This window comes from Vidua macroura, chromosome 2, assembly GCF_024509145.1.
Source record: "Vidua macroura isolate BioBank_ID:100142 chromosome 2, ASM2450914v1, whole genome shotgun sequence".
Classification (NCBI taxonomy): domain Eukaryota; kingdom Metazoa; phylum Chordata; class Aves; order Passeriformes; family Viduidae; genus Vidua; species Vidua macroura.
Window position 1 is genome coordinate 72858096 of NC_071572.1, and position 18480 is coordinate 72876575.

The 18480-nt window shown below is 38.2% G+C and overlaps 1 protein-coding gene across 5 annotated transcripts in view; it reads right to left on the reverse strand.

The window, feature by feature from the left end:
• MAN1A2 (mannosidase alpha class 1A member 2) overlaps positions 1 to 18480 on the reverse strand; it is a 143991-nt gene that overhangs the window by 43100 nt on the left and 82411 nt on the right. For all 5 annotated transcript variants that reach the window (XR_008436046.1, XM_053972127.1, XM_053972128.1 and 2 more), the window contains exons 6-8: positions 4895 to 4989; positions 3364 to 3487; positions 2858 to 2951 (exon numbers count right to left, since the gene is read on the reverse strand). Coding sequence is in view for 4 of the 5 variants with exons in the window: in XM_053972127.1 (XP_053828102.1) it covers positions 2858 to 2951; positions 3364 to 3487; positions 4895 to 4989 (313 nt within the window). In the remaining variant the exon portion in view is untranslated. The remainder of the gene's footprint in view (positions 1 to 2857; positions 2952 to 3363; positions 3488 to 4894; positions 4990 to 18480) is intronic.

Genomic DNA, 18480 nt, shown 5'->3' on the forward strand with positions numbered 1-18480 from the left:
AATTCTCCAAAACTATCTGCAGAAAGTACTTTGTACGAGATAAGATGCATCAAACTAAAGGTTACAGCAAAGATGAAAAGGGCAGCTTTCCCAGAAGGTGGAAAAAGAAAAGTTATGCTTTGATACTCTTTCCATTCTCAGTCTTTCCAGTACAAAGGTATAACAAGCCAAATACAATGCTCTTTGAAATTACCTTCTAAGAGAAACATAAAAGCCTTGCCTGCCTGTAATACCAACCATGAGACTCAAGCCAGTAACACTGTAGGGGACTTAGACACGAGTCCTCTAGTGAATTGGGATGTTGTGTGTGAAGGCATCAGCCTTACTCGATTCACTCATGCATAGCAGGACACAACCTCTGCAAGGGAGAAAGAAATTCCTGCCTAAGCCTCAGCTATTCCATCCCATCTGCCCAGTGTTTCAGACCACATGCTCCTTTACTGTAACTTCTTAAATTTTTGCAAGTAGATGCACTGAAGAGTGATCTACCAGGGATACAACAGAGACATTTTCTCATCATTCCAGGTTTATGAAAGGAAATGCAGAATTATGGATTCTTGCTATCTAGTCCCCACAAAATCAGTATTAGGTTTACACATGCTGTTTGTCCTAGTTTCAGCTAGGACAGCATTAATTTTTTAGAGTAGCTGGGAGGGGGCATGGCCAGACCCCAATTTTGTTCAATACCATCTCAGGTCATTGCCAGCAGCAGGGAAAACTCCTCCTCTCAGGAGAAGGGCATCCTTTCTGGTCAGGGAGAAGAAACTGGCTGCAAAGAACAGGTCTTCTATGTAAACAGGTTTTTTTCCCCTTATACCTTTTGTTATTAATATTGTTGCAGTTACTTCATTTTCTTATCTCACTGTTGTTTCCAGTAAATTGTTCTTATCTCAACCAGTGATCTTTTGTGCTTCCAACAGGAGGCACGCAAAGGGTGAGTGAGCAGCAGGAGTGGTTTTAGGGAACAACTAAATTGGAGACTACCACCCTAAGCCATGACATTGTTGCACTGGGAAAATCCTAGAAATATTACCAGAATATCTGAATATGCACTTGGAACCTTACTTGCTCAAAAAAACCCCCAAACCCCAATCATCAAATTCCAGGAAATAAATTTAGGACTCATGATCAGCATAGAAAAATTAAAGTTTTTAAGAATTTGTATTTCTTTTTATCCTCAGAACCTAAGTCTCAGTTTCTAATCCTAAACTTGAGTCCCAAATGTATTATCTTGCAAAATCCATTTAATAGTATGTTTGAGCTCCACCAAACTTCTGCAAAGTTAAACCTTTCACTGTATGTTTATTTTTAGTGATGAGGAGAATTTTATTCCCAAGAGATATTAATTCTGTGCATTGTTATTACAAGAAAGCTGAAGTGGGACTTTTTACAAGGGCATGTAATGACAGGACAAGGGGAGATGGATTCAAAGTGAAAGAGAGGAGGTTTAAATTAGATATTGGAAAGAAATTCTTTACTGTGGGGGTGAGTTGCCCAGAGAAGTTGAGTATGCCCAATCCCTGGAAGTGTTCAAGGCCAGGTTTGAGCAACCCAGTGGTAGGTGCCCCTGCCCACAGCAGGGGGGTTGGAACTAGATGATCTTTACTGCTCCTTCCAACCCAAGCATTTCCATGATGCTATGAAAAAGCCTCTAAAGAATCCTGGTGATACGTCACATTAGACTACTGTCGATAAATCCAGCACAAGCAGATGGTTAGGAATAAAAAAAAAAATCAATAAAAAAATTGTTTCAAAGCAAAAATACAAAATTGTCTTTTGAATAAATAATGCCGGAGTATTTGTATTTGCATATTTTCTTATTTCTGAATATGTTGTTAAACTTAAATTTATCGAAGAATTTGTCCCATCAATCCATTTGTCCATCTCAGATGGTGTCATGATTCATTCAAAGATACAAGATGCTTTGGAGAGAATTTTGGCTTTAAAGATGGGATTAGACAAGTATTTCACAATGACTGCAATGACAGCTGTATTCATCTCCCTCACATACCAGATTCAAAGTCAGAAGCAGTTTCTCAGTTTGCAAGCCAGAACATGTTCTGCTGGATATTTAGAGCCAACCACTGAAATCCCCAAAACCTATCAATGATGTCAAACAGGACAGAAATAGATCATCTTGCGTGTTTTTCCTAAATAGACCTGCATTTATAAAAGAAAAAGAAATAAAACCTTGAAGAAAAAATTTCTCTTTTATCACTGCCACTGTCAAAGCACAAAACCACTCAACTTTTTTTGAAAGACCACTTCAAGAGAAGAACCTTGTTTGTGTCTCTCTCTTGATGTTTTATCTCTCCTCTTACCTTGTCAGCAATGTCTACTTTTTCTTTTCATTCCAGAGCTTTTTTTTTTTTTTTACATCTATAAGGAGGTTCATCGTGCCATTTCACATGCCACTAAGGAGATGAATTATGTTTGTAGATGTCAGTGCCCAACACAATTTAACCACCACAAACATGCACTAATGCACGTCACCTTGCAATAATCCACTTACCAGATGGTTTGCAGAACAAAACCAGGAACAGAATCAAAATGAGGAAATACTTTCAGCCTTATTCTTTATTACTGAAGATTTTATTGACTGATAAACATAAGGATAGGCATCAGATTAAGTAGCAAGCTGTTTTCAGAAAGTACCCTAAAAAGTGAGCTCTGTGACTTCAGACAGAGACAGGCAAAGATTCATTTCAGGATATCTCAAGTTCAAGCAATCCTTCTGTGTTTTATGTTATCAAGCAATGCTGTTTGTACCCTACAGAATAAACTTTCTGATCTCCAACTCAGCAACGAAGTAAGAAGTAGGCTTCTAATTAGGAATTAATAAAATAAGAATACTTACGCTGACCCCACCGGCCTGTTCTTGGATTCAAATAATTTGGATAAAGTCCATTAGGACGATCCATTTTTTGAAGTAACTTCCGAATGTGCATGACCTAAATTAAATCAAGAATCAGGTTCACCGCTAACAACGTTCGTCTGCCCTCTGCACATAGTTAAATCTAATCTTTTTTATTTTTCTTTCATTTTTAGTAGCAAATTTTATTAATCTGAACTACAAGCTTTCCTGAGGGCTTTCTTCAGATTTGTACATTTTTGGTTTTAAAGGACGCTCACATAAACATGCTTAAAAATCATGATTTTTAAATGTATTCTGAAACAAATAAGAAAACCTGTGTTGTCATATATTTCTACTTGAAAAATAAATCTATTTGGTAACAGAAATACAAACATGAAAATATTTACCTGCTACCAAGAATGGAAGTAGAATTCAATACAGAAAGTACTTCCCCTTTAATGAAATTTATTATAAGAAGTATGATAAAAATATTGATTTTTGAGACTCACCTTGTTGTAATATACAGGGTCCCCTGTCAAATAGCTGAGGTGGACAAATTCCATGTGCAGAGTACCAAACTCAGCAAGGATGCTGCTGCCAGCAGAAGCCCAGCCCCAGTTTCGACCAACACCACTGAATTGCAACAAATATACATAAAGAAAGGAAGAAAACAACAGAAAATTCAGAACTACTGTGCACAGGACAACTACCACAGGCAACTAAGCAAGTAACAACAATATTTTAACCCACACTTAAGATTACAGGAGTAATCTTGGATTGATCAGTTGGTTTGCTGGTGGGATCTTTTTGGAACAAAGATACCATAACCTCATCAACAAAAAATGCTATACTTAAATAATATAATACCATGAAGTCACTCAAATATGATGACTTAACACTGGGCTCAATTGCAGTTGTTCTTTATTCACTGCATGTTCTTAAGAACAAGAATCAACGTAAGACAAGTTTTGAAGGTGGCAGTGTTTGCTACCTTGATCTGCTGTGTTCCCTTTACTTGTGTGGGATGTGCTTCCCTATCTTATGTTTACATAGGAATACAGGATGTTTACACAGGAATACAGGATGTTATGGCACAATATATGAGTTCCTCAGGCTCGCCTAAAGAATCAGCAGAATCAGCATCTCCTACCTTTTGCACTCAAAGTGATACCATCTTGCTAATCCTAACTCCTAAATTACCTCTGGTTTAATCTAATCTGGGAGTTTTCAGGACCTTTCAGGATTGAGTTGTTTAATTTCTGTAGTTAACTAGGTATTTCTGAAGATTACTTCTACTTCCTCTTATAAAAGATTCCAGTTATGAGTAAGTGTACACACAATCTAGATATGCATCCCAATTCAGCTACCGTTTAAGGATGTAGTGAAAATGAAAAGAATGCTTTGCATCAAAAACACTCTCAAAATCTAAGATAAGTCCTAGCACTGAGCAAGCAATACAACATAAATTAGGAAAGGCAGTTGTTTTCTATGAGGCAATGCAGACCATCTAAGTTCAGTCTGATCTGAACAGTCATCTAAAGGAGCCTCTTCATCTGCACAGAACATAGTTCACTTCAGCACATCAGACAGCAAGCTAAAATGTAAAACGAAATAGTAACTTCAGAGTCCCATCATCTTCTCAAATGCTAGGAATCTTCTAAAGGTAACATACAGCTCACACAGTACAGAAAACCCAGTAAGTTCAACCGTGTCCTGCAAACAATTTTGATTTTTAACAGATTTTGTAATGACTAAAGAAACAATTATTAAGCTCTAAAGCAAGACACAGAATAATACGTTAAGTGTGGTCCAATGGCAAATTTAATGCTTATTGCAGAATCATAAAAATAAAAACAGGATGAAAATGTATTGCAGTTAATGAGTTAGAATGTGCTGAACTCTATCAAAATGATTCTAACATGCCAGGAATGACAATTTGTCTGCATTTTCTACAGTTGCACTACTAAGAAAAACTGATATATGCCATTATTAAGGTGGAGAGAGGGAAAGGAACACATTTCACAAAAGAAAACTCATTACCTTTTCAGATTCACCATTGCCCATGGTATACCTGTAGGTGTGTTGAAGGCTGGAAGAAGTTTTCCTGCCAGTTGCACTGCTTTGATCTTGAAAACCTAAGATAGTAGGATCAATTGCAAATAGTTACAAAGTCTGATTTATCTCCAAGAACTGTAAAGACTAAAATTTCCTTGCCCCACCTACCTCTTTGTATGAAAAAAAGCTTTACATTGTAGAAAACATATTAACTTATAATTTTTTGCCACTTGTTCACTTTGTAACTTTCAGTTAGATTTGAACATGAAAAGCAAACTTGTCATTTTGATTTCTTTCCTTCCAAGCTCCCCAGCAACAGTTCTTAGATTCCTATTACAGAAGAATATCAGGTCTCCTCCCACCTCCCTCGACCAGTATTAGGAAATTCAAGTGCTTCTTAAAACAGTCTTTAAATCATACCTTGTATTTTTCAGTTAAAAACCAAGACACAACTCTCCTACCCAAGTTTTTTAGCTTTTACGAACTTCCAACCTCTTTTTAATAAGATTAGTGCAAACAGAGTTCCCATTCTTTTATGAACATTGTCTGTGCAAAACCAGATATGCAGTTTCCTCTAGTTTTTCCTTCATCGATAATGCATATGAAAAATAATTACAGGGCTAATATTGCCTTTCTAGTCTGATCCCTCACAGAAATTACTGACGGAACAAAATCTCAGTCATTTCTAGTGTTATTTCTACTTTTAGAACATAAATCTGTAATAGCCTTACTCAGAGACCAACATTTATTAGACAGACAAGCAACTGGGAGAAAGTTTCTTCTAAGCCTACCTGCAAGCATGTTTTCCAAAGGCATATTTGGTATAACCCCATGGTATGAATCTGTTTTTACCAGTTAGTTGCTAGCATACATTTTAATTAATGCACTCTCAGTATTCACTACATTTCTAGACAAGTGTCTCCTTAACCTGAAGGTAACATTATTTACCAGTTTGATGCACCATACAAACCAGTTACAAAAAGAGCTACCACATCCCAGAATAACTTATGCAACACAGATGTAGTATAAAAACATCATCTCTTTGTTGACTAGAAATGGGACATGAAGAAATCTAATGAAGATGCACAAGGGCAATTTCAGATAGGAAAAATGTTCTTCACTAAGAGACTGGTCACAGCACCAAGCCTGTCAGAACTCAAGGAACTGTGTGGATGATGTTCTTTAGTTACATGGTTCAGTTTTAGCTCATCCTGAGAGAAGCAGGGGGTTGGATTCCCCAGTCCTTAAAGGTCCTTCTAACTTGAGATATTTTACAATTGTATTGTCAACTACCTGACCAGTAATCTGTAATCAAAATGAATAAAATCTTTAGGAAGGACTGCAGCAGTTGATTTGTAAAGTCTATGGGAAGAAACTGAAGAAATGCTCACTAGAGAAGCAAGCTGAAAAATAAGCAATCAAGAATATCCTTATTTTTCATATGAAGGTGGGAAAAAAATCAATATCTTAATCTTTGAGGAAATGACTAGTGAGACATGAAATAAACCAGAAGAAAATATTAAAGATGACATCTAATTTTATTTGATGCAGTGGAGTACGGAGAGATATAGGTGAATCTGAAAGCAATGAGCCAGGATAAAGAACTTTTAGAGAAGTTCTCCATATGAACTGTAAGATGGGATATGTCTAAACTGACAAAGGATATACCTGAGAATATGATTTGGTAGAACTGTGAAGCAACAGAGGCAATATGGCTTGAATGATTTTTAGCAAAGAAACTGACAAGAGACAGTCTTTGAGAAAACATGCAGGAATTTAGCAGTAAAATTCATATAGATAGCACTTTGACCTTGAATACAGGACCAATTCAGAAGAGGAAGGCATAAGGAAGAGGTATAATAGAGGTGGAATCTATGGTAACTGGGAAAAAAAGAAACCCTTAAGAGAACTAAAACCTCAGTCTTGGCCCAGTTGCATAAGAATTACCTCATTTGAATCTATAAATAAGTGTCAAAAATTCATGTTGAACTTTTAGAATTTTAAGTAGCAGATGGGTAAAGACCAGACAGAACTATCTACTGGGAGTCATCTGGGGGGGCTCCCCCAACAGTGCAGGCAAGCTTCAATACCTAATCAAGAACAGAATGATGACTTCCAGTGAAATGGTAAATAGTTTGGAAAGACATTTGTAACATGAATTTGTTTATCTTTAGCTTTTGTATCTTGCACCCTCTGGAAGTGCTATGCACTCTCATATTGTTCATTAATAAAAGATACTGAAACATTAGGGTAAGAATATTCAGTGGAAGAACATCCTTAGAAACATCCTTGCTCAAGAATATTCTTAATGGCTAACTATTTACATTGCTATCCAGCTTTTAATCAGTTTGAAATGTATGGCACCTGAGGAAGGAGTTTTTAGCTAGAGTGTATGAAGTAAAGGTTGAGCTGATCTAAATGTGCATGAGTCTGGACAAGACAGTTAAAGCAAGGCAATCACAGAGCCATTTCCACGTGAGAGCACCAGCAGGAATTGCTAATTCAGACAACCATGCTGTTAGCAGTACCTGCCCAAACTGGCTGCAATTAAAGACACTTTCCTGTCACCTCTATTGGGCTGAGGACTCTTGAGCACCACTGATAGCATCAGAAGGGTACAACACTCCCTCTCTAGACGCCTCTCATCCAAAACCAAATGTACAGAAACAAAAAACTGGTTGAAGGCATGCCTTTACTTTCTATTACTGTCATTTCAGTCCAATCTTGCCACTACTTCTGCATAAAAAAACCACTGAGTGCTTGGCACAGTGGTTACCTATGCAGGCTGGAGTAAGAACTGGGAGACAGCTGCACAGGATTTTATCAGAGCCAAGTGACCACAAGAGCATTTTTGGAGAGAGGGAGGGAAAAGAAATGTAGCAAGCAGTGGTGAGTGAGGTATCATTTATGGGAAACTGCAGGTGTGTCCAGAGAGTTCTGCTGCGCTCATTAAAGTGCCTTCTTTAGCAAGTTTCAAATTTACCATAAGAACAACAGTAAAAGTCTCAGGCTCTAGCTTATAAATAATGTGCTGGTATCAGACAACACAGTTACTTATCATGTAATATTTTTACTTTATTTTTTTTTAAACTGAGTTGAATTCATAGATTCTATTTCAGCCCTGGCGGTTCCCTGTTGACAGGCAATGCATTTCAAAAAATACATAGGCAAGAAGAACAGAAGAGAACAAAAAATGAATGGCTGCCTTAAAATAGAGCTCATTAGGAAACAGCAGAAGAATTTGGGTTATTTAGTCTAGACATAAGATGTTCAAGAGAGGACAAGATAATGACTTTTCAGTATATAAAAGGCTAACACAAGTAAAAGGAAATAATATTTTTTCCATGGACATGGAGAACAGAAAATAACACCAAAATGGACCAAGGAAAAGTAAGTCAGTTATTAGGAAAAACCTGATGATAAGAATAATTACTAATGCAGCATGACTGTGATTGCTGCAAAGTCATCACTACAGCTTTTAAAAACTCTCTGTACAACACATACAAAGAATTAGATGATTTAACTTTGCCAAGGAACAGAAAAATAACTCAGCTGAGAATCACTCAGCTGCCTTACCAGTCTTCCAGCATGCTGTTTGCACGGCAAGGTTTTGGTAGTGGGGGGCCACAAGGGCGGCTTCTGTGAGAAGCTGCCAGAAGTTTCCCCATGTCTGGCTGAGCCAACATCAGCTGGCTCTAAAACAGACTAACCATGGGTTAAGGCTGAGCCCATCAGTGGTGGTGGTAGAGCCTCTGCAATAACATAGTTAAGAATGGGGTAAAAAAACCAACCACAGAACAGCAACTGCAGCCAGAGGAGTGAGAATTTGTCATGGAATCAACCCTGCAGACACCAAGGTCAGTGCAGGAGGGAAAGGAGGTGCTCCAGGCATCAGAGAAGAGATTCTGCTACAGACCTTAGAGGTCCATGGGAGAGCAGAGATCCAACTGAAGCTCATGGAGGAGCCCCAGATCAGAGCAGGTGGATCCCCAAAGGAGGCTGTGACCCTGTAGGAAGCCTACACTGGAGCAGGATCCTGGCAGAACTGTGGCCCTGTGCAGAGAGGAGCCCACGCTGGAGCAGGTTTGCTGGTGGGACTGACAGCCTCGTGGGGGACACTCACTGGAGCAGTTTGCGAAAAACTTTGGCTTGTGGGAAGAACTCATGTTGGAGAAGTTCACGGAAGGCTGTCTCCTGTAGGAGGGATCCCATGGTGGAGCAGGGGAGAGTGTGAGGAGTCCTCCCCCTGAAGAGGAAGGAGGGGCAGAGATAACACCTGATGCAACCCCATTCCCTGATCCCCTGTGCTGCTGTGGGGGAGAAGGTAGTCACTAACTAATCGTTAGTGAAATTGAGCCTGTGAAGAAGAGAAGGTGGGGGTAAGGTTTTAAGATTTAATTTTTATTTCTCATTATCAATTAATACCCCTAGTCCAGTCTGTTTTGCCCATGACAGTACTTGGCAAGTAATCTCCCCCTGTCCTTACCTTGACCCATGAGTCTTTCATTGCATTTTTTTTTTTTTGTCTCTGCCCTGTCCAGCTGAGGAGGGGAGTGGCAGAGCAATTTTGGTGGGCACCTTGCATCCAGCCAGGGTCAACCCACCACAGTTTCCAAGTATGAGATGGCTTGTGCACATTCTGTACATGTAAGATTAAAATGCTTTGCCTCTCAGGTATGTTATCTACTCTGTTGACACACACAGCACCTTTCATGGATAATGGAGACCATCTATGCCCAAGTTTCTATGTTAGCACAAAGCTACAAGTAAAGAACTGATCAGAATCTTCTTAAAGACACCATAACAGCAGCAGCAAGACATCCTGCTTTGAAGATCCAAAAATACTGTTCTAGGTAAATGGATATCAATCCCAAGGTAGCTGTTCTGTCCACTCCCAAAATATGGACATTCTTCAGAAAAGTTTTAGAAGTCATTGTAGACTTGGAAAAGTGTCTCCATTTTACATGGCAAAATGTAACATATTAAAGCCATCAATTTACATGGCCTTTACTAGCCTAACACTTCTTTCTGCAAATACTGTAAACCAATGGAAGAATTTTTCCCCCTTTGAAAAACAAATCAAGCTGTTTACAGCTAGAAGGAGAGTGAAAATTAGCAGAAAAAGCAAAATCTAAACCCCAAATCGGATAAGTGGATCCCTCATTAAGATGAAAACAGCAATCAGTATTTACAAACTAGTATGTACAGCAGACCAGCTGTGAGGGCCTGAAAATTTTTCATCCATTAAATTGATGCTTAACATATCAAACCTGCCACCCACCCCACAATATGAAAGCTTGCTCCTGAGCCGATTAATTCAAGCAAGGCCATTAAAACATTCTGCAGAAAAGGGCCTTAAAGATTTCAATGATTCTTCAAAAGCCCTATTGATGTATCCAGTGACTGCCTAGATGCATGGCTGCAGATCTCATGTATTATGCTAATACTGCTGTTAGGTGTTCCATTCCAGCACTGTGAATGGCAAGCAGCACCAAATGGCCTCTGTTCCTGACTCTGACAGCGATGATAGATGTTTTCTACAAATAAGGAATCTCTTTCATTTATGTGCACAGAGCAGCCTTTGAATTATTCTTATTAAAAAGTAATAAATGCCAGACTTCTCTGTAATCTGATATTTATTAACTAGTGAGAATCTATGGCCATGCAATGTGGCTGGATCTGTAGGCTTGATAGTCCTGGATCATTGAAAAAAAAACATCAGACAAAACAGACATACTGCACAAGTTCACAGAAATTTAGCACTTGGTTCACCACCAGTACTACTATATTGGTATCAAATCCTGAACACATTTCCTTTGAACACTAACGATGAAGATGATGGGGGAGACCTATCTAATTACTAAATGTAGATTGAAAAACCAGAGCCCTTGATAGCAATACCAGACTCAGACCCTTGAGGAAACTATGTGGTATTCCTTGGCCCAATCAAGAATAGTTATCTTTCTACCTTCAGAGTTTAATCTGCAGCAGTCAGCTCCTCACTGCCTTTTGGTGGCTAAACACTCATTTAAAGGTCAACTTCTTAGAGAGGACTCTCTGCATGAGTAAAGGCTCATGGTGAAAATCAAGCAGCATTATCACCAAAAAAAAACAAATTAAGAAAACCAGAAGTAGCTTAATAAGCATTGCGGGTTTGATGACTGCTTATACCTAAGTCTTACTGCATAGGAAAAAGATGTCTGCATGCCAGATAAACAGCTCTAATATCCTAGATGAAGAGCTCTTAACTTCCAACATACTTTGCCTCTGTAAAGTTTGGGGGCTTCTAAGTTTTACACTGTTCCTAGGGCATTCTCCCCTGCTAGTGGGGGCCATCTTGCTGCTGAGAAATGGAGAAACAGCTCCCTCTTTACACATCTGCTTCTAGTAATTTTCATGGATGTAATTATAAAGTCATCTTGTGAGATGAGGGAGATGCAGTAAGATTCTGGTAACATTTCAGCTATCACAGTATGAAATGAGAGTGGGAGAACACTTGAGGTATATTTCATAGATGTTTGTTAGTGATGATTGAAGAGGTATGCCACATCTAGAATTGGTCCTGGAGAATGCAAATCATGTTCATGTGAAATTTAGCAAGGCAGTTACACACTACACTACCTACAGAGGTGAAATGATGTAGAAATACATAAATTCAACAGCGCCTCATCAGCACTGTAGATTTCTTGAGCTGTAGCAGATGTTCAAGGAGGGAAAATTTGTAGATACTGTAAAGACAAAGCCATAGCTGAGGTACTATTGCTGTCCTTGGTGAGCTGCAATGATTACCAAAGTACTTGATGAACAACACTTAGCATTTCCAAAAGACTGAAAATCTTTAAACAAGAGAAGACTTATTCTGCAAAGGGAATGCTCTATGAATTTATATTATTTTGTGACAGAAGAAAATCGATGTGGAAATGAAAAACCTAAATCCATCCCAGCAGTCTAAGATCAGAGTTAAAAAACCAAGAATCAACTTGAATCTGGACTATGGTGACAACTTAAAATGGCTATAATGACCATTTGCTTTACTTTCTTTACTTCCTCCCTTCAGATATTTGCACACAATGATGGGATCTCTCCTGAGCCTTTTTTTCTCCAGGCTGAACAGTCCCAGCTCTTTCAGCATTCCCTCAAATGAGAGAAAATCCAGTCCTTTAACTATCTTTGTCAGTCCTTTGCTGGACTCTCTCCAGTATGTTCATGTCTCTTGTACTATGGAGCCTAGAACTGGATACAGCAAAGGCTAAGAACTACCTCCCTTGACCTGCTGGCATATTTTCTAATGCATGCCAGGATACCATTCACTTTTTTTACTGCAAGGGCATATTGCTGCACATGGTCAACTTGGTGTCCACCACTTTTCTGCAGACCTGGGTGGTCCTCACAGATAATGGTACATGGGTTTGTTCCTCCCCAGGTGTGGGACTTTGCCCTTGCCCTCACTGAACTGAATGATGCTCCTGTCAAGCTTATATCTCCATCCTACTGAGGTTCCTCTGAGTATCAGTTACTTTTCCTGGTTTGGTGTCATCAGCAAATTTGCTGAGAGTACCACCTTTTTCATCATCCAGATCATTCCTGAAAACATTGAACAGGATTGGACCTCAGGTACACCACCAGTTACTGTCCTCAAACTATATTTTGCACAGCTGATTATCACCCTCTGAACTTGTCTGCTCAGACAGTTTTCAATCCACCTCACTGTCCGCTCATCCAGCCCCCACTTCACCAGCTTCTTCATGAGGATCTGATGAAATAAAGTCAGTTCATCGTAGGTCATCAAGGTCAGTTAAACATGAGTTCCCCAATCACCTTGTTGCTCTGGGGAAGAGTTTTCTAAATTAGTTGCTCCATCATCTTTTCAGGGATAGAGGTAAGACTGGCCAGGCTGTAGTTCCCTGGACCCTCCTGCTTCCCCTTTTTGAAGGTAGGAATAATCTAGGGGCAATGCCATCACACACATCTTGAGCATTAGCTTTGATGCCCAATGATATCCACTTAAACCTCTGGTGGCAAAGCTACTACCCCTGTGCAAGGCATTCAGCTGTTACACGCAGGCAGTTTACACATGCAAAGGGAAAGAAACTCTGCTTAATTCTAACAGTCTCCAGAATTTTAAAACACTGCCAAATTCAGTGTCATGGAAGTCTGGTTACATCTGGTTACATCTGCTGCCACAAAATACTCCTGTGCTATGAGAATTCTGGTCTCTCAAGAGCAACAGAATAAAGCAGATAGTACTTAAGCCATAAATATTACATAACTTGATGATTTGCTCATTTCACAAGGCAATAAATGCTTCATGGAATGTTCCTTCTTTGTGGAAAAAGAAACTCCCTTAGTTTTCAGAACATGTAGACTAGGTTGACATTTTCTTTATCCAGTAAAATCACAAACAAGACTTCTACAAACACTTTTATTTAAGAAAGTCACACCAGATTCCTCCCTGAAAGATACACTTTTGCTGACAATTTTAAAGAACAGTAGGAAATGCAAAGAAGGCTGTCCAGTTTCAGATGACGCATGTAATTAGGTAATAAAACACCTAACCTAAACTTCATGGCTACACAAGCTTGGCTCTCCTTAGTTTCTCTGCTTAAGGATCCAGAGATCAAGTTTGTAAAACTTTTCTAATGCAGGGTATCACAGGGTATTACTTCCAAGGTAAAAGCTGCAACCGTGCTCTGCACTTTACCTCTGAAACTAAAAGCTCAATAAAGCCCAGAGGACTGGACAGGTCCATTCACACATCCAAGCTGCTTCCTTCCTAGAGGCTCTACACTGTTTTGACATGAAAATACAGCTCATGATTTTTTGGAATAATGAATACAGGGACAAAGACTATCAAAAGAGATGGGAAGAAATTATCTGATCATAACAATCTAGGAGAACTATCCTAGTGGTCGTTCCTAAGTTAAGAGTTGTACTGAAAAACATTAAAATACCTATCTGATCATATTGTTCCGCTACAGTCTACAAATGAGCTGAAAAATAAACACACAAAAATACTCCAGCTCCATCAGTTAATTGCAGATAAGACATATTGTCTGGTTGACTACAACTTCCCCTATTTACATTTTACAAATTAGCAATTATATACTCAAATGCTGCTTCTTAGATAAAAGATAAATAATCTGGTGTTTCTCTACCATCAGCAGGGAAAGATTTGCAAACAGAATTCTTAAGTGATACTATCTTTATCTTCTTCAAAAGTTTTCCAAAGCTGGTTTCCTGGACAAGAGACATGAGGAATCCAGTTACTGTTGACTGAGGCATCTCAGGATGTAATGAAATATTCATTGGTTTCACACTACTGATATTTTTGAAAAATCTATATGAGAAAGTCTGTGCATATATTAGCTTATTAGAAATATTCAACATTTTTGCTTTAGAAGATCTGAACATAAAAATTTGGCATGTACTGGACAACCAGCTAATCATATTTTAACTACCTGGCACTGGCTAATAATACTTCAATTAAACTGCATCATTTCCATTTACTTCAATAGCTGTATTAGCTTCCTTGGCACAAGTTTCATGCATTTCTGAGTAGAAATGCTACATGTTCTCAATTTTTAAAGGGCCTTCGAAAACAAGGCACTTTACACCAGTCCGTCAACATCACAGATGACTTAAAATTCAAAAAAAACAGTGATGAAAATCTGGCATATAAATGCCTCCTAAATCTGATAATTCCAGAAGATGTAGCACACTGCTTCACATCCCATCTAACTGAGCCAGAAACCATGGCAGTCTTGAGTTAATTTTCTCTTCTGCTATTATTATTAGAGTAGTAGGCAATTTCTGTGCTTCATCTTTCCTGCTTTTCATATCTCTGGCTTCTTCACTCTAAGTTTACCTGCACAAGCAGTATTAACCTGCCAGTTTAGTTACCTTTGTAAAAAAATGGTCCCTGAACTAAAAACAACAATCTTGAATTTGCACAACACACCAACCACAATCACTCATGCCTAAGCATTATCTCCTCTTTCTGTGGGAGCGGCAACAGTAGCAGAGGGAACCAGATGTGACACCATGGACAATGCCTGGCTTCTGGCTTAAATGTTCCCCCACTGGTAGCTGGCACAGAGAAAGACTAATTTAAACTGTGGAGAAAGGGAATGGAGAAACAGAAAGGAGAAAAATTAACCTGAATGGCCACCAGGAAATTGAAGAAAAGAGCCATCAAAGGACAGAAGACCACCATGGAGCTTTGCCAGTGGGAAAGCAGAAGTGGTAAAGGACAGGGCTTCCAGTCCCCCACCTCCTACAAGGTGAAGTGTCAGAGAGAAGTTGGTAAAAGAAGGAAGCATAAATAGGCAGTGAAGGGGAGAAACAAAGGCATCAAGAGGAAAGACAGGGAACGAATGGAGATCTAAAGAAGGTAAGACATAAAACAGATGGACTGCCAAAAGTACAGCTGTAAGGAACAGGATTATGAGAAACATCTTGGGGAGTCTGACAGGGGAAAAACATCAGCTCATTTCTCATCTCCAAAACATATTCCTAGGATCTAGAACTGACTCTAATATATCAGTCTTTCAACATGCGTTTGTAGCCAAACACATCCAGGCAAAGCAAATGGTATCAACGAATCTTGGAGTGTTTTGGTTTTTTTTTCTATTAATCAATGATCTTTGGTATTTTGGTACTACCAGCTGTTCTCAGTTGAGTTACAGACTGCATTATGTGCCTGAAGTACGCAGCCCAACTGATGATTCAGTCACTCTGTGGTTTTTAAGAAGAAAAATCTGTGTTATAAACCTTAAGAAATGGTTCTGAAATAAAATAATTAAGATGTTTGTACTAAGCTAACAAGTTTTATTAGAACCATTTTTGTGCAATAGATGTTATCTGCTTCCTGTGATTATTAATGTCTCTTGACACTGGTTTTCTTTTTGGTAACACCTTTTCCTAGCACCTTCTCTATTCAAGACAAGTATCTCCTTTATTTCTCATATTTGTCTATGCCATTAAATATATTTCCCATACATTTTTCTTTTTTGTCTTTCAGTTCTATGCTTAGATTGTCTCAATTTCTACTTTCTTTCTCAGTTATTCCTCTGTCTCCCATTTCTCTTGAATGTACTGCCAAGCTTTGCATTTTAATTTTATCGTGATTTCCCCTTTAGTCTTTGTCAGAAATGACTCAGTTCCTTTTAGACTGTATTTGCCTTTACAAAGAAAAGTTAAACAGACACTAAATTACATATTGTTTTGCACTATGTGCAGTCATTATACACACAGCCTCCCTTCTCCCACTGGTATAAAGTGACAGATTACAATGCAAAAATCATAGTCTAGGGGAAAAAAAAAAAAAGAAGTAAAAATCACACAGCTTTTACATCTTCAAAAACATATCCCCGACACAATGATAGATGCAAAGCACATTATATTGCACCTGATTAAAGTAAATAGTGTTTGGTTGTTGTTTTCTGGGGTTTTTTGGGGTTTTTTTGTTTTCTTTGTTTGTTTTTTTGTTTGGTTTTTTGTGGGTTTTTTGTGGGTTTTTTTTGTTTGTTTTTTTCTTTTTTATTAACTGGCTTGTTTTCCCCAATCAACAGATATGTAGCTTAGCTACACTTTATATATAAGTATACTGACTGAGTTGTGACAGAAAATTAGTTGGCAAGCAAAACCTATGAGCAATGAATTAGTAAGCACTGAATCTTCATAGTTGCATAAATTCTGCAAGGCACTTGAAAAACCAGACATTTGTTTTGACAAAATGGTGAGATAAATATCCAGACTCCTGCAGCATAATTTATAGTTCTCAGGACCAGAACTATAAGATAAGAATTTTGCTCTTTTATGCCACACAAATGAAAATAAAAAGGTTCAAGAGCAACAATCTGATCATCTGCATAAAATAAAGAGTAAGTGTAGAGATACCTCTATAGTTACATCAATAAGCAGTAATTTAGTGGAAGATTCCCTTCGGAGAGATGTCTGGACTGTGTCCTGTACCACATCCTGACTATTCATGTGTCCAGGAGGCACAACTACCAGTCCTCTAACTTTTCACAACTTTCTACTGCTTCTACAAATCCTTCTAAGAACATCATTACCAAGAAGCTTGCAGCATACCAACAGCAGTCTTTTAAGTCTTATTAATGACTTCAACAGAAATAAATTCCTCCTCATATTTGAAGTTCCTATTTATAAACCCAAATGCTCATAGGTCTTTTGCCACAGGATTTCATACCATAGGTTCAAGCTGAGCAGCTTGCCTTTTTTGAGTTTCACATACTCTTCCAAAGCCAGAGCTACTCAAAATACAATCCCTTATTCTGTCCCCATGTTGGTCTGTTCAGCATGAGTTGTTCATTTTTCTTGTAACTGCCAGTCTGCACCTACACCTTTGGCAACACTAAAATGGATTTAATTTACACAGGCCTAGTTGAACATTTAATTAAATTTCTCAGGAGTTTTCTACTTATTTACCATCTCAACAAGAGCAAACCTACAGTCAGATATAAATTCTTAAGTTAAGACTTTTATTGTTAAATCACGACTGTACTGATCATCTCTTATTTTCCATTATATAAATTTCTGATGGGCAGAAGAAGTGAAATCAGACTATCTGGCTCACAATTACCTAGGTCACCTTTAAAAACCTTTTCTTAAAATGCCCATAGTTGCCTTATTTTGATATAGGTGCTTATCTTCAATCTTGTGTTTTGAATTGAAAAAAAAAAAATCACGGAATCACAGAATATGCTGAGTTGGAAGGCTAGAGAGCTTCTTGGTCATTCCTTTGAAAATTTGTTTCTTGATTTTCCAATTCATAAATGGTAACAGAATGTTACTGCAGACAGCATCCTCTTGATTCTTAACAGATAAGAAGAGGTCACCATCTTTATCATGTGGTAGGTGCACACATCATTTGAGGCAACGTATTTTTATGTTAATATTTTTTCCTAGATTCTAGTTTGCTTAGCAGCTATTGTAGCATTCCTGGCATTTATTTTTCTCTCACCATATCTGTTCTCAGCTAGCATGCAAATTCCTTTTCAAGACAAAAACATAAGAGTTAGTACTGAATGAGAACAAGTTCCAAAATGCAAAGCTAGCCAAAGATGCTCAATTTTGAAGTAGTATCATGTCCAGAGTTGTATTTTAGTTCTGTTTCAAAGTGAAAAATATCCTGCTGGAAGAACTGTGTTTTCAGTTGACAAAAGACAATGCCATATTTCCTTTCTGGATCAGACAAAGTGTGAAAACTGTCAGGAGGAAAGAACAGGAAGACTCCATGGTAGAAACTAATGTGTTACTGTGTCAAGAGTAATGCCAATAAATGAATGTCTGGAAAAACAACAGGAAGGATACTGTGCTTGCTGTCACTGGTGCCCATCAGCATCAGTATGTTTCTTAAACTAATGAAGAGGGAGAAAAACTAATAGACCTGGTCAAGAGGAGATGCATGACACGTGAAGAATAGTTACCAATTATCTATTCCTTCTTAGTTTTTACAGCCCTTCACAGGAACATAGTCAAAGAATGAGTTTTAAGAGTGGCTATCACTGCACAGTTATTCTATTTTCTAGTGCTAAATCAGATTGTCC